The sequence below is a fragment of the Rana temporaria genome, chromosome 6 (assembly GCF_905171775.1).
Source record: "Rana temporaria chromosome 6, aRanTem1.1, whole genome shotgun sequence".
NCBI lineage: Eukaryota > Metazoa > Chordata > Amphibia > Anura > Ranidae > Rana > Rana temporaria.
In genome coordinates this window covers 136,357,785-136,374,198 of record NC_053494.1, presented here as the reverse complement: position 1 = coordinate 136,374,198, position 16,414 = coordinate 136,357,785, and the positions used below count along the sequence as shown (strand labels likewise).

Below are 16,414 nucleotides of genomic sequence, written 5' to 3'. Positions count from 1 at the left end.
CCATTGACAGTTATACAGCAATCAGTGCTATAAATAGCCATTGATTACTGTATGAATTTCACTGGCAGGGAAGGGGTTAACACTAGAGGGCGATCAAGGAGTTAAATGTGTTCCCTATGTGTGTTCTAACTCTGGGGGGAATGTGGCTGACTAGCAGAGGAGAGAGATCGTTGTTCCTACTTGGTATCTCTCTCCTCTCCCCTCACAGGATCAGGATTTGTGTGTTTACATGCACAGATCCCGTTTCTCACTCTGTCACAAGCGATCGCGGGTGCCCGGCGGTCATCGTGCCTGCCGGGCACGCGCATCGGCCCCTGGAGCCACGCTGTGAGCGTGCGCCTGCTACAGCTTTTTAAAGAGCCGACGTACAGCTACGATAGTTTTGTGTCGGCTGGTCGGGAAGGGGTTAATAATTGTAAGGTATACACTGTGAGCAGGGGACAATTATTTTTGCCTGTTGTGAACTGATCTCACTTCAAATGAAAATATAACACAAATGAAAACTTTTTTTGTTTGTTTTGGGAAGGGTGAGTATGATTCTGTTTCTTTTGCTGTCTTCCCATTGGGAGTTAGCCTCGCTGTATATGTCTTGGTGACAAGTGTAACAAGGAGAGAAAATAGGAATCCATTCGGAATTTCTGCCAGCAAAAGATTAAGAGCTGGTTCTCAAATTTTCAGACAGAAAAAATTCCTAACGGAAAATCTGATCGTGTGTAACAATTCCGACGCACACAATTCCGACGCACACAATTCCGACACACGCTCGGAAGCAATGAACTTAATTTTCTCGGCCCGTCGTAGTGATGTACGTCATTGCGTTCTTGACGAACGAAAGTTCAGAGAACTTTTGAGTGACCGTGTGTATGCAAGCCAAGCTTGAGCAGAATTGAGCATCCAAGGTTTTTCCGACGGAAAATCCGATCGTGTGTACGGGGCATGAGAGGCTGTAGGCACAGGATTGCTTAGGCATACTCTTATGGAAGAAAGTGCACTGCTGTTTTTCAAGAGGAATTGAAGACAAAAAAATGGAAAATTTATCAAATACTTACCGTAATTTTCCTTTCCTGATGCCAAGACATGGCAGCATTACATATGATATAGCCCCGCCCCTATATCCACCCACAGGACTCGTTTAACCACTTGCCGTCGCTGCACCGCCGAAATACGTCCACAAGGTGGCTCTCCTAGGCGAGACCACGTAAATGGACGTCCTGCCTATTAGCCGCCACTAGGGGCGCACGCGCGCCGCCGGAGGCGCGCGCGCGCGCCCCCCGCTCGCCCCCGACTCCCGTGCGTGTGCCCGGCGGGCGCGATCGCCGCCGGGCACACGCGATCGCTCGGTACAGAGCGGGGAACGGGAGCTGTGTGTGTAAACACACAGCTCTCGTTCCTGTCAGCAGGGGAAATGCTGATTTTCTGTTCATACAATGTATGAACAGAAAATCAGTGTTTCCCCTAGTGAGGCCACCCCCCCCCCCCCACAGTAAGAACACACTCAGGCATACTTAACCCCTTCCCCGCCCCCTAGTGTTAACCCCTTCACTGCCAGTGGCATTTTTATAGTAATCTAATGCATTTTTATAGCACTGATCGCTATAAAAATGCCAATGGTCCCAAAAATGTGTCAAAAATGTCCGAAGTGTCCGCCATAATGTCGCAATACCGAAAAAAAAATCGCTGATCGCCGCCATTACTAGTAAAAAAAATATTAATAAAAATGCCATAAAAATACCCCCTATTTTGTAAACGCTATAACTTTTGCGCAAACCAATCAATAAACGCTTATTGCGATTTTTTTTTACGAAAAATATGTAGAAGAATACGTATCGGCCTAAACTGAGGGAAAAAAATGTTTTTCTATATATTTTTGGGGGATATTTATTACAGCAAAAAGTAAAAAATATTCATTTTTTTCAAAATTGTCGTTCTATTTTTGTTTATAGCGCAAAAAATAAAAAACGCAGAGGTGATCAAATACCACCAAAAGAAAGCTCTATTTGTCGGAAAAAAAGGACGCCAATTTTGTTTGGGAGCCACGTCGCACGACCGCGCAATTGTCTGTTAAAGCGACGCAGTCCCGAATCGCAAAAAGTACTCTGGTCTTTGGGCAGCAATATGGTCCGGGGGGTAAGTGGTTAACTCTCCATAAAAGTCTGACTGAGAGCTACCTCCCCCATTCTCTGTATAAAGCACAACGATCAGAGGGAGGGTTCTTATGCTGCCATGTCTTGGCATCAGGAAAGGAAAATTACGGAAAGTATTTGATACAATTTTCCATTTTCCTGACGCCAGACATGGCAGCATTACATATCATAAATGATGAGCTTTTGAGAGGGAGGGTTTAATGCTGTAAACTTAATTCAACAAAAAGACATAGAAGCTTGGATAGACTTCCTCCCAAACTCTACTGTAGTAAGAGCTACTGGATCCACCCTGTAGTGTTTTAAGAACATATAATGTGATGACCGGCTAGCCTCTTTGCAGACTGTGCCATCCAAGAAGATGACATCACCCTGGTTGAGTGATGAACTCTAACCACCTCTGGAGGATCCTTCCCGGCTCTACATGCCTAGTGAAACATTTTCACTATTCAGGATGGTTCTGGCCGAAGCCCCTTGCTCTTTAAATCTTCATGATTCTGAATGTAGAATGGGGGAGGTAGCTTTCAGTCAGACTTTTATGGAGAGTTAAACGAGTCCTGTGGGTGGATATAGGGGCAGGGCTATATCATATGTAAATAAACCCTGAGAGCACTATGCATTTGCTCACTCGTGGGGACTAAACACGTTGGGAAGGGAAAAGCTCTATGATCACCACACATGCAACGGTGGCCACACTCATGAATACAGGAATAAGGAAGTTATGTGGTGGCCTTATTGAGTATATTGTTTTATTCTTTGGGGTTTTAAATAAAGATATGGTTTTACGGTATGAGTTTCTGTGTTTTCTCTGAGTGTGATATTTTGGGTAATTAAAGGACCCGAAAAGCTCTGTGTACTGGGGATTAATATGTCAGTGCTGTTGGACCACTTTTATACAAGACGTCAGACAAATCTGGTGAGTGATTTGATTCACAAAAAGTGGTAACTGACAGATTATATGGACTGAAATGAACTACATGAATTTGCATGTTTTGTTTTTATATCGGCACTTCGCATTTAATGTGTTGTTCATAAGAACTGGAAGGTTATTTGATGATTGATATGAAACTATACAATTCGTTTTTTGCACTTTGATTCATTTGTTGTTTAAAGTCAGTGGATACATTTTTTGTACTAATTTATTTGTTGAATTGTTTAGTGCTGTTATTATGAAGATATACTTATCTGTATTGCCTAACTCAAGCAGAAACGTCAGGTAACCAGGTTGGCTGTGCTGTCTTGCAGCTCTGTGTAAAGCTTTGAACTGGATGGACAGGGATACAAATCCTTTGGCTTTGAAACAGCAACTATAAATACGTATTTTATTATTTGCCTTGTCTTTAGCGTTTTTTACAACATCCTGCCTTTTCATGAGACTATGTGCTTTAAACTTTACTTTTCTCCACAGAGTGTCCTGAAGCCCCCAACGTTATTGCCATTGTGGGAGGAACCATTGCAGGTGTGCTTCTTATTGGTGTAATCTGTCTTCTTATCTGGAAATTTTTTACTGAATTAAACGATAGAAGAGAGTACCGGCGATTTGAGATGGAACAACAAAAGGCCAAATGGAACAAGGTAAGATCTTTTTTATTTTCCTGAATCTTTTAAATGGTTTTATGCCCTTACAATTTTTATTTTTATAGTCTTAACCCCTTCTCACCCACAATTTCTTTAATAATGTGCCCAGACTATGGACCTGTCAGGTCACCTGAGTCCAGGTGACAGATGCACACCGTTGGAGTCAGGAGTGCACAGTTAAGGTAGTGAACCTACGGCTACCTGCTGTGGGTGGAACTCTGGGTGGTTCAGGAAGGCAGGTTCACTGGAGCACCAACACGGAGCTAGAGCATTCCCTAGGGCGCGGAGTCTAAGGGCCAGCAGGTGTTCACCAGAGACTCTAGTGGTGAGGATGGGCTGCGCTGCAACTAGCTCCAGGTCGCGGCCCACAGGATCATCCAGCTCACGCTCACAGTAGGCTTCATGAGGATAGAGAGGAAGCAGCAGCCCAGGACAACAAGGTATATTAACCACTTAAGACCCAGACCATTATGCAGGTAAAGGACCTGGCCAGTTTTTGTGATTCGGCACTGCGACGCTTTAACTGACAATTGTGCGATGTGGCTCCCAAACAGAATTGGCGTCCTTTTTTCCCACAAATAGAGCTTTCTTTTGGTGTTATTTGATCACCTCTGCGGTTTTTATTTATTGCGCTATAAACAAAAATAGAGCGACAATTTTGAAAAAAAAAACAATATTTATTACTTTTTGCTATAATAAATACCCCAAAAAAAGATATTAAAAAAAAAAAAAAATTCTCAGTTTAGGCCGATACGTATTCTTGTACATTTTCTTGGTAAAAAAAATCGCAATAAGCGTTTAACGATTGGTTTGCGCAAAATTTATAGCGTTTACAAAATAGGGGATAGTTTTATGGCATTTTTATTAATATTTTTTTTTTACTACTAATGGCGATGATCAGCGATTTTTATCGTGACTGCGGCATTATGGCGGACACATCGGACAATTTTGACACATTTTTTGGACCATTGTCATTCATCACAATACTTATAGATACAGAGATGAATTGTTTTACAGTGTTTTTACTGCTTACTTAGAATATGTGGATAAAGATGTTATAGTTGCGCTAAATAAACCTGACTAAGTGTATGAATAGAAATATTGAGAATACCTATAAGTAAAGCAGAATACAATGTACCACTAGTGACAAATTACTCTGTTAATATAGGTAAAATTCACCATACATATGTGCAAAACTGCAGAGATAAATGTGAAATATGTAATGTGAAGCATATGCTTCAGTGTAATTCTCCCTGCTTGTTTTAGTTATATTGTGTGTATTAGAGGTAAAAAGGGTTCATGTGTTACAGGCTGATTGAGATGTTAATGACCCTTCTTCAGCCAGCTCCCTAGTTCAAATGGTAATTGATTTATTGTGTGTGTGTGAAGGAGACCGGCCTTACTGTTTACAATGATTAGATAAGTGGCTCATGTTAATTATTCTGATTGCTTCATTGTGGTCAGGCTGTTACAACTAGTATTTAACTCCACTGATGTCATTATCTAAAGGAAATGTGTTTTCAGCATCGGCTCCGTCGTGTCTGCCTAATCATCTGTATGGAAGCCCCAGTGTGAGGGGGGGCGGAGATTTGTCATTGTAACAGTTTTGGAAATTACATATAAGCTGTGTGTTATAACATTAAAGTCTGTCTTGTTCTAGCAGTAAGCCTGGACTAATGTGTGGCTTAATGGGCGATCTCAGGAATATTCCTCCTAGTGGAATATTGGGTGACGTTCTTATGGAAGAAGGGAATCTTTGACGGGGATATCATACCAATACCGTCACATGTAAATACATCAAAAATTGCTGAGAAAAATTTGACTTATATCCCAAACAAGTTTGGAGAACCGTAATAAGTGTCCGTGTTTAAAACAAACAGTGTCCAAAAGAAGAAAAAATGACCATAAGTAAAAAGGACAAAATCTTCTATGTCCAAAGAGAAATAGTCCAATTCCACACGAATGGCAAATTAGGAGTGCAAGAACAGCAAAGTGAGACTGCTGTACACCACCACCACACTGAATTCTTCCTCAAGTGTCACACAAAATAATAAGGGGGGCCCTTACCAGATATGTTGGACCTCAGATGGCAAGGTCATATGCGCTTGTGCAGATATTAACCTCTGCAAGGGTTAGAATGGTGAACCGTCCAAACCACCGAGCTCCTCAGGGTCTCCTCCTCTGGAGTTAGCAAAGGGGGTCCCGTAGTGTCGCTCTCTCCGAAATGGACAAATCTGCAGACTGTAGTTTCTAGTTTCGTTTTTGCATGTTGTTTCCTGCCTCTCTGCTGTACAGAGCATACAGAGCCACAGAGCAGTGATGGTTTGGAAAACTAAACTGATCCAAAGGGGAGGTGCTGTGGGGTTTTAGACACACAGTAATCACACCTCCTTGATTAGTGACCACGGAGAGAAAGCTCCCAGCACTGTGGTTATCAGGAAACAGACAACCAGGAAGTGTGGAGATCAGAGAAGAATTACAGCAACTGTTGCAGCCTTTTGGTATCATGGGCAACAAAAGGAATGACGAACAGAAAGTCATGGCCCCAACGGCCAATGGCTTTCTCAATGCGAAATAACATCACAGGAAATGACAACACAGGAAATGACAACACAGGAAATGACAACAAAGGGGAGGGCATCCACAGGAGTGGATAATAACATTTCCACAACAGGATCATGGCTGCAGCTGGTATAACCACTTCCACCTGAGGCTGTATATATATGGCCTAAGGGCTGGAAGTGGTTAATTGAACTGCATTTTTAGCAAAGCCTTTTTTTTTTTTTTTTAGTGCATCACTTTGGGTAAGATAAGAACATCTGTAAGTATTTTATGCTGTTTGTGTCCTTTTAGAGAGGTTTTCCTTCACTTTCTCTCATTAAGACACATATTGAAGTAGGAGCGAATATCCATTGCAAAACTTCCCCTCGCTCTTTGTTGTGATGACTACAAAACTAAAAAAGTTTGGATTTCCCATGACTCTCTGTCTCTATAAAAAAAAATATTTGGATACAGATATACTTTAGTTGGTTTCTACCCAAACTGAAATTAATTCTTGCATCTGGAGGACACAGTTTCTAATCTCCCTGCGGGCACAGACAAATGTGAATGGTTCTATATATTCTTCAAAGCTCAGTGTAGTATACACTATGGGCCTGATTCCCAAAAGAGATACGCAGACTTAACTGCTGTTCAGTCTGTGCCTAACTTTGGAAACGATTCTCAAAAGGCTTTTTCCAAAGTTAGGCAGAAAATCTGACATGTGTAAGACACTTACACGGTCAGATCTTAGGATGCAGTACCGCATCCGCCGCTGGGGGCATTTCTCATGGAGTATGCAAATGAGGACTTAAGCAGATTCTCAAAGCATTTCAGCATTGTGATTTCTGCGTAAGTTCCGATTTTGCTTGCGCAAAACTAGGGCTGGTTTTACAATGTGTAAAGTTAGTCACACCTTGTAAAGGCCCATTCAAGCGACGGCATTTGGTATGCATTCCTGAGGGGGAACTCCACGGCAATTTTTAAATTCAAAACCGGCATGGGTTCCCCCCCAGGAGCATACCAGGCCCTTAGGTCTGGTATGGGTTGTAAGGAGACCCCCCCCTACGCCAAAAAATCGACGTAGGGGGTCCCCCTACAATCCATACCAGACCCGTATCCAAAGCACGCTACCCGGCCGGTCAGGAAGGGAGTGGGGACGAGCGAGCGCCCCCCCCCCTCCTGAGCCGTGCCAGGCCGCATGCCCTCAACATGGGGGGGTTGGGTGCTCTGGGGCAGGGGGGCGCACTGCGGGCCCCCCACCCCAGAGCACCCTGTCCCCATGTTGATGAGGACAGGACCTCTTCCCGACAACCCTTGCCGTTGGTTGTCGGGGTCTGCGGGCGGGGGCTTATCGGAATCTGGGAGTCCCCTCAAATAAGGGGGCCCCCAGATACCGGCCCCCCACCCTAAGTGAATGGATATGGGGTACATCGTATCCCTATCCATTCACCTGGAGGCAAAAAGTAAAAGTTAGTAAACACACAACACAAGGGTTTTTAAAATAATTTATTATTCTGCTCCGGAGCTCTAATACCAGGGGGGGCTTCTTCTTCCGCTCTCCGGGGGTCTTCTTCCACTCTCCGGGGGGGTTTCTTCTTCCGCTCTCCGGGGGGGCTTCTCCGCTCTCCGGGGGTCTTCTTCTATCCTCGCCGCTCTCCGCTGTTGACTCGGCGAACCCCGGTTCTTCTGCAGCTCTCCGGTGCCTTCTTCTTCAGCGCTGGCTGCCTGCTATCTTTGTGTGTTAGCTCAATTAGTAACAGCGCGGTCTTCTGTGATGTCAGGTTCTTCTTCTCCCCTCTTCCGATGCTGACTCGTCGCCTCTTGTCGATGTAATGATGGAAGCGCGCCTTGCATCCCATTTATATAGGCATCACTGTCCCATAATGCTCCGGCAGGTACCCACGTGGTGGGTGCCTACCCACGTGCACCCACCACGTGGGTACCTACCGGAGCATGATGGGACGGTGATGCCTATATAAATGGGATGCAAGGCGCGCTTCCATCATTGCAGTGACAAGATGCGACGAGTCAACATCGGAAGAGGGGAGAAGAACAGAAGAGAAGAACCTGACGTCACAGAAGACCGCGATGGCTGCCTGCTCGTAATTGAGCTAACACACAAAGATAGCAGGCAGCCAGCGCTGAAGAAGAAGGCACCGGACATCTGCAGAAGAACCGGGGTTCGCCGAGTCAACAGCGGAGAGCGGCGAAGATAGAAGAAGACCCCCGGAGAGCGGAGAAGCCCCCCCCGGTGAGCGGAAGAAGAAACCCCCCCCGGAGAGTGGAAGAAGACCCCCGGAGAGTGGAAGAAGACCCCCGGAGAGTGGAAGAAGAAGCCCCCCCTGGTAATAGAGCTAATAAAGAAGACAGGGGGGGCCTCCGGAGCAAAATAATAAATTATTTTAAAAACCCTTGTGTTGTGTGTTTACTAACTTTTACTTTTTGCCTCCAGGTGAATGGGTAGGGGTACGATGTACCCCATATCCATTCACTTAGGGTGGGGGGCCGGTATCTGGGGGCCCCCTTATTTGAGGGGACTCCCAGATTCCGATAAGCCCCCGCCCGCAGACCCCGACAACCAACGGCAAGGGTTGTCGGGAAGAGGTCCTGTCCTCATCAACATGGGGACAGGGTGCTCTGGGGTGGGGGGGCCCGCAGTGCGCCCCCTGCCCCAGAGCACCCAACCCCCCCATGTTGAGGGCATGCGGCCTGGCACGGCTCAGGAGGGGGGGGGCGCTCGCTCGTCCCCACTCCCTTTCCTGACCGGCCGGGTAGCGTGCTTTGGATACGGGTCTGGTATGGATTGTAGGGGGACCCCCTACGTCGATTTTTCGGCGTAGGGGGGTCTCCTTACAACCCATACCAGACCTAAGGGCCTAGTATGCTCCTGGGGGGGGGACCCATGCCGGTTTTTTCTTTGAAAATTGGCATGGAGTTCTCCCTCTCAGGAATGCATGCTGAGCGACGCTGTCATTTTTTTTTATAATTATTTGTTTTCCCGGCGCGTATATTTTTTTTCACCCGTCGCAACTTTAGTGTCTCGTCGCAATCTTCAAAGCCGCCCGGCGTCAATTACGTTCGCGCGCTGCACGTCAGGAAAATTACGTCACACGCATGCGCAGTACGGCCGGCGCGGGAGCGCGTCTCATTTAAATTTTAAACGCCCCCCGGAGAGGAGGACCGCCTTGCGACGGCGGCACTTAAGTTACACGGCCTGAAATTTCTAGGTAAGTGCTTTGAAGATCGGGCACTTAGATAGAGATTTTAAGTCAGTGTAACTTAACTGCTGAAAGTTAAGTTAGGCAGCTTTTTTGGGAATCAGGCCCCATATTACCAAAAGTATTGGGACACCTGCCTTTACACACATGGGCCCAGATTCACAAAGACTTACGACGGCGTATCTCCAGATACACCGGCGGCCATTCGGACTTACGACGGCGTATCTATGAGCCTGATTCATAGAATCAGTTACGCATAGATTTGGCCAAGATACGAGTGGTGTAAGTCTCCTACGCCGTCGTATCTTGGGGTGCATATTTACGCTGGCTGCTAGGTGGCGCTTCCGTTGATTTCCGCGTTGAATATGTAAATGAGCAAGATACGCCGATTCACGAACGTACGTACATACGTACGCCCGTTGCAATTAGTTACGCCGTTTACGTAAGACATACGCCTGCGTAAAGATAAAGCAGGTCTCTAGGTGGCGCAGCCCATGCAAAGTATGGACGTCGGAACAAGCGTATCTTTTTACGTTGTTTGCGTAAGTCGTACGCCAATAGGGATGTGCGTAAGTTACGTTCACGTCGTAGGCAGTGTTTGACGTATCTTAGGCATTCTATCCGACGCATGCGCACTGGGATACGTCCACGGACGGCGCATGCGCCGTTCGTTCAAAACGTCATTTACGTGGGGTCATGCTTTATTTACATAAAACACGCCCACCTCTTCACAATTTGAATTAGGCGCGCTTACGCCGGCACATTTACGCTACGCCGCTGTAACTTGAATACAGCACTTGCCTCTCTAACTTACGGCGGCGTAGCGTATATGAGATGCGCTACGCCCGCCTAAAGTTAGGCACATCTACGTGAATCCAGCTAATGAATTTAATGGCATCTAAGTCTTAGTCCATAGGGTTCAATATTGAGTTGGCCCACCCTTTGCAGCTTTAAGAGCTTCACTCTTCTGGGAAGACTGTCCACAAGGTTTAGGAGTGTGTATATGGGAATATTTGACCATTCTTCCAGAAGCACATTTGTGAGGTCAGACATTGATGTTGGACAAGAAGACCTGACTCGCATTTTCCATTCTAATTCATCCCAAAGGTGTTCTATCGGTTTAAGGTGAGGACTCTGTGCAGGCCAGCAAAGTTCCTCCACCCCAAACTCGCTCATCCATGTCTTTATGGACCTTGCTTTGTGCACTGGTGTTGGAACAAGAAGGGGCCATTCCCAAACTGTTCCCACAAAGTTGGGAGCATAAAATTCAAAAAATTCTGTCTAAAATGTCTTAGTATGATGAGGCCTTAAGAGTTCCCTTCACTGGAACTAAAGGGCCAAGCCCAACCCCTGAAAAACAACCCACACCATTATCCTCCCTCCACCAAATGATTTGGACCAGTGCACAATGCAAGGCCCATAAAGACATGGATGAATGCGTTTGGGGTGGAGGAACTTGACTGGCCTGCACACAACCCAACTTGAGTCCTGACCTAAACCCAATGTCCTTGTGGACAGTAGGGATGAGCTTCGAGTTCGAGTCGAACTCATGTTCGACTCGAACATTGCCTGTTCGCCTGTTCGGCGAACAACGAACAATTTGGGGTGTTCGCGGCAAATTCGAAAAGCTGCGGAACACCCTGTTAAAGTCTATTGGAGAAATATAAAGTGCTAATTTTAAATGCTAATATTTTTTTCGGGAGCAGTGAATTTAATAATGCTTAAAGTGAAAAAATAAAAGTGACATATTCCTTTAAATTTCGTACCTAGGGGGGGTAAAGTTAGCATGTGAAATAGTGCGTGTTTCCCATACTTAGAACTGTCTCTGCACAAAGTGTAATTTCTGAAGAAAAAAAAGTAATTTAAACCGACTCGTGGCTATAATGAATTGTCGGCTCCCGGCAATTCAGAGAGAATTCATTCATAAAAAAGCATGGGGGTCCCCCCAAATTCAATTGCCAGGCCCTTCAGGTCTAGTATGGATATTAAGGGGAACCTCGCCGTCAATTTAAAAAATAAATGGGGTGGAGTTCCCCCAAAAATCCACACCAGACCCCTTATCTGAGCACATAACCTGGCCGGCCACAGAAAAGAGGGGGGACAGAGAGCCCCCCCCTCCTGAACCATACCAGGCCACATGCCCTCAACATGGGGAGGATGTCCCCATGTTGATGGGGACAAGGGCCTCATCCCCACAACCCTTGCCCGGTGGTTGTGGGGGTCTGCGGACAGGGGGCTTATCAGAACCTGGAAGACCCCTTTGACAAAGGGGACCCCCAGATCCTGCCCCCCCATGTGAATTGGTAATGGGGTACATTGTACACCTACCATTTCACGAAGGAACTGTAAATAGTTGTAAAAAACACACACACACATCGTGGAAAAAAGTCCTTTATTAAAAAAAAAAAAGAAGAAAAATCCAGCGGTGGTAATCCACTCTCGATCCCGCTCCAACGTTGTCAGTATCCAGCGACGGGTGATCTCATATCCAGTCCAGCGATGAGAAGATCGTCTGGGATCCAGAGCGCAGCATCGCCGGCCGCCTGTCTCCAAGCTAGTGACATTTCTTATATAGGTGAGGCGGGGCCACCCATCACGTGACCCCATCCCCCTCTGATGCACCCTCTGCAACGTCACTGGGGAAGCCCAGGCTTCCCCCTTACGTCAGAGGGGGCGGGGTCACGTGACGGGTGGCCCCGCCTCACCAATATAAGAAATGTCACTAGCTTCAGCAGCGTCATTCGCCGGGCTGCTTCCAGTGGAGACAGGCGGCCGGCGATGCTGCGCTCTGAATCCCAGACGATCTTCTCATCGCTGGACCGGAGAGGAGATCACCCGTCGCTGGATACCGTCAATGTTGGAGCGGGGAGCCGGGATCGAGAGTGTATTACCACCGCTGGATTTTTATTTTTTTAATAAAGGACTTTTTTCCATGGTGTGTGTGTGTGTGTGTGTTTTTTTACAACTATTTACACTTCCTTTGTGAAATGGTAGGGGTACAATGTACCCCATTACCAATTCACATAGGGGCGGGGCAGGATCTGGGGGTCCCCTTTGTTAAAGGGGTCTTCCAGATTCTGACCTGAAGGGTCTGGAATGGATATTTGGGGGGAACCCCACGTCACTTTAAGCATGATCAAATTCACTGCTCCCGAAAAAACTGCAGTTTTTAAAACTTTTTTTTGCATTGATACATGTCCCCTGGGGCAGGACCCGGTCCCCAAACACTTTTTAGGACAATAACTTGCATATTAGCCTTTAAAAATAGCACTTTAGATTTTAAACGTTCGAGTCCAATAGACTTTAATGGGGTTCGAAGTTCACACGAACGTTTGGTGTGTTTGCAGGTTCTGGTGCAAACCGAACAGGGGGGTGTTCGGCTCATCCCTAGTGGACAGCCTTCCCAGAAGAGTTAAAGCTGTTATAGCTGCAAAGGTGGGCCGACTCCATATTGAACCCTACGGACTAAGACTAGGATGCTATTAAAGTTCATGTGGGTGTAAAGACAGGTGTCCCATATATTTTGGTAATATAGGCCCGGATTCACAAAGCACTTGCGTCGACGTATCTCGAGATATGCCGCGTAAGTGCAAATATGCGCCGTCGTATCTGTGCGCCGTGCCCACAAAACTAAGATACTCCTGAAAATAGGCTTCATCCGACCGACGTAACTTGCCTACGCCGGCGTAGAGTGGGCGCATATTTACGATGGACGTATTTGGCGCTCCCATTGAATTTCTATTCATATATGTAAATGAGGGAGATACTCCGATTCACGAACGTACGTCCGTCCGACGCAGTGCGCGTAAAGTCATACATCCGGCGTAAAGTTATGCCCCATAAAGGAGGTGTAACTCAGCAGCATCCATGCAATGGGCTAGACCAGGAAACACAAGCCGACGTATTTTACGGAGTTTACGTAGGACGTGAATATGACTAGGCGTAGGTTACGGTCACGCTGTAGGCAGTGATCCGACGTATCTTAGGCAGTTGTTCCAACGTGATTGTGAGCATGCGCACTGAAATGTGCCCACGGGACGGCGCATGCGCAGTTGGCGATACGTATCTGTCTGGTGCTCGGCCCATCATTTGCATGGGGTCACGCCTCATTAGCATGGCTCATGCCCACTTCCAATTACGCCGACTTACGCCTTGGAAACCCAGCGCAGATTTGGAAGCACTGGCTTTGTGAATTCAGTGCTTGCCTCTCTGCGCTACGTCGGCGTAGCGTAAAGGAGATACGCTATGGCGGCATAAATATGCGCCAGTGTCTGTGAATCTGGGCCATAGTGTATTTGTGGTGTAAAAAATGGAATTCAGTACAGAAAGGTGTCTACGATTTCACTAACTCGGTATAAAAAAATTAAAACTGTTTGAATTGTGTTTCAGGTTTTTGAAAATTGTATTTATCAACTATTTTGCTGCTGTGATTATTATTATTTTTTTTATCAGATTTTATCTTTATTTTTATTTTTTTTATACTACAACAACATATACACAAACATAACACTGAAATCAAAACGCAAAAAACATTCACAAAGCCAAAAAAAAAAAAGTTTAACCCACCCCTTTTCCCACTACTTCCACTGTCAAGTCAATACACAATCCTTTTAGCCTATAAATAAGAACTGTTTTTCTTTTTCCATACATCTATATTCTGGCAAAAGTAACTCCTAACTCCTAAGTCCCGTATCCTTTTTTTTTTTTTTTTCCTTTCAATACTTTTTTTATTGTTGTTTGCATACAAAAATATACAAAGAATCTTACATCCTCGTGCACAGTATAAAAAATACACAACCATACATTTTTCCCCGTTTTCCCCCCATCTTATCCTCTCCTCTTACTTTGTACCATTTTAAATAAGTGAAAGATCTCTTTATTCTAAACTATCTTACCTCGCCCCCCCCCCCCCCCCCCACACAACCTCACCCTCCCACCCACCCTCCCATCACACCATAAGCCAATTTTGGAGATTAATATACTTTATTGAGTGAATCTAAGTCCCGTATCTATATGGTCAAGCCACGGCTTCCATATAGTATCAAACCTCTTAGATAAATTCCTCATAAAGAAAACATGCCTCTCATAGGAGATGGATCTATTAAGATCAAATATCAAATCAGATATAGTAGGAGGGTGAGGGAAGGTTCACCTAATGGCAATTTGTCTCCTAACCACAAAGAGCGCTTGTGCAACAGTAAAACACCTTGGTGGTTTAAGCACTGAGCTATCAAGATAGCCCAGTAGACATATTAAAGGATCCACTGAAAGATTTAAATCTAAGAGCCCATTAGTAATCATTAAAAGGCTAAAGCAGATTAGTAAAGAGTCAGAAGCAACCATATATAAAGCGCTAATGTGGGCAGATTCTAGTGCGGACTAAATGAACAAACAGGCATAAATAAATAAATAAATAAATAAATACATAAGTCTCAATTTAATGATGCCATGAATATTTAAAAACAAATACAATCCTCCATTGCATGATGTCAAAAGTAAACTTGCTTGTCAATATGGGTACCTTTTCTAAGGTACCCATATTGACAAGCAAGTTTACTTTTGACATCATGCAATGGAGGATTGTATTTGTTTTTAAATATTCATGGCATCAATAAATTGAGACTTATTTATGTATTTATGCCTGTTTGTTCATTTAGTTCGCACTAGAATCAGCCCACATTAGTGCTTTATATATGATTGCTTCTGACTCTTTACATTTATCACACCTCTCCTGGTGTGTTTTTTCCATATAGCAGCTGTTTTTGGTCTTATGCAGGACGCACATTTTCCCATTCCCATCAATATTTCGGTCGTTTGGCGCCAGACCTGTTTTTGCTGTTTCTAAAGCAGATTAGTAATTGCTCACCCTTGCCAACATAGGAAAAATTAAAGGTAAACCTTAATGATTAAAAATTATGAATGAATGCCTCAGGTAAAATAATAGCTAGTTTGTTTTTAATTTTGGAAAATCTTATGTTAAAGTGAAGTCCTACCTAAACCATTTGTGTTTTATATTGTTTTTTTAGAATATCAACCCGATATTTACTAATGCAACCACCACTGTGAAGAATCCACACTTTGATGGTGACGAATAAATTAAGAGCCAATAGCAAGCACTGGAGAGACAACTAGCCACCTCTTTCTTCCTTGACATTCACGATTACAATTTATAACATCGAAGAATGGTAAAATGCATTTTACTCAACTTTACTTTGGAGGACATGAAAATCTCAAAAGGAAATTGTTCGTAATCTGAAAAACAAGAACAAGTATCACTGCAGTCTGTTACTCAAGTGCAATATCAATACCTTCTTACTTCTCTGAAAACAGTTCTAGAAGACTATAAGCCTGTGTATGTTCTTGCCTGCATTAGCGACAAGCTTTATTGTTGTTTTTTCTCCCCAAAAGTGCTAGAACAAAAAAAAAAGGACAAGAAAGATGCAGTCAGGTGTAAAGACTTTGGGTAGGTCAGATGTACTAAAATGTTTAATGCTAAGTTTGCATAACCATCAAGACATCTGAAAGCAAGATTTTAATTAAATCATCTAGGTCTGAAATATTTGCACATTTTACATTATCCCTTCTATTTCTTTATATGGATGATGGCAAGGTAATTATTTTTATTAAAAAAAAAACATCCAAGTACCTTTTTCCTCATCAATAGCTGTCACATGGCCCAGATCTTTCCCAGCCTGTCTGCAGGGAAAACAATGAGCTTCTAGTTCTCTGCTGCTGGTCACATGCTCACATAAAAGAAAAAAAACAGCCTTTGGAATACAGAGTAAAAATAAATGATTAATATCAATAAACTTTTTTAAATTGTCTTACAAATTTATATTTGAAATCAAATCTTTATTATTTTTGACAATACCATGGTGTGGGTGGATTTCTGCCAGTCACAGGCTGTGCCACACCCCTACAGCCTGTTTCTTAGAA

General features: G+C 44.5%; 1 protein-coding gene across 1 annotated transcript in view; it reads left to right on the top strand.

Moving 5' to 3' along the window:
* The window catches only part of ITGB2 (integrin subunit beta 2), a 107,163-nt gene extending 91,061 nt beyond the window's left edge, over positions 1-16,102 (top strand). The window contains exons 15-16 of the mRNA XM_040357419.1: positions 3,550-3,716; positions 15,505-16,102. Coding sequence (XP_040213353.1) covers positions 3,550-3,716; positions 15,505-15,573 — 236 coding nt within the window. The 3' untranslated portion in view covers positions 15,574-16,102. The remainder of the gene's footprint in view (positions 1-3,549; positions 3,717-15,504) is intronic.
* Positions 16,103-16,414: the final 312 nt, after the last annotated feature.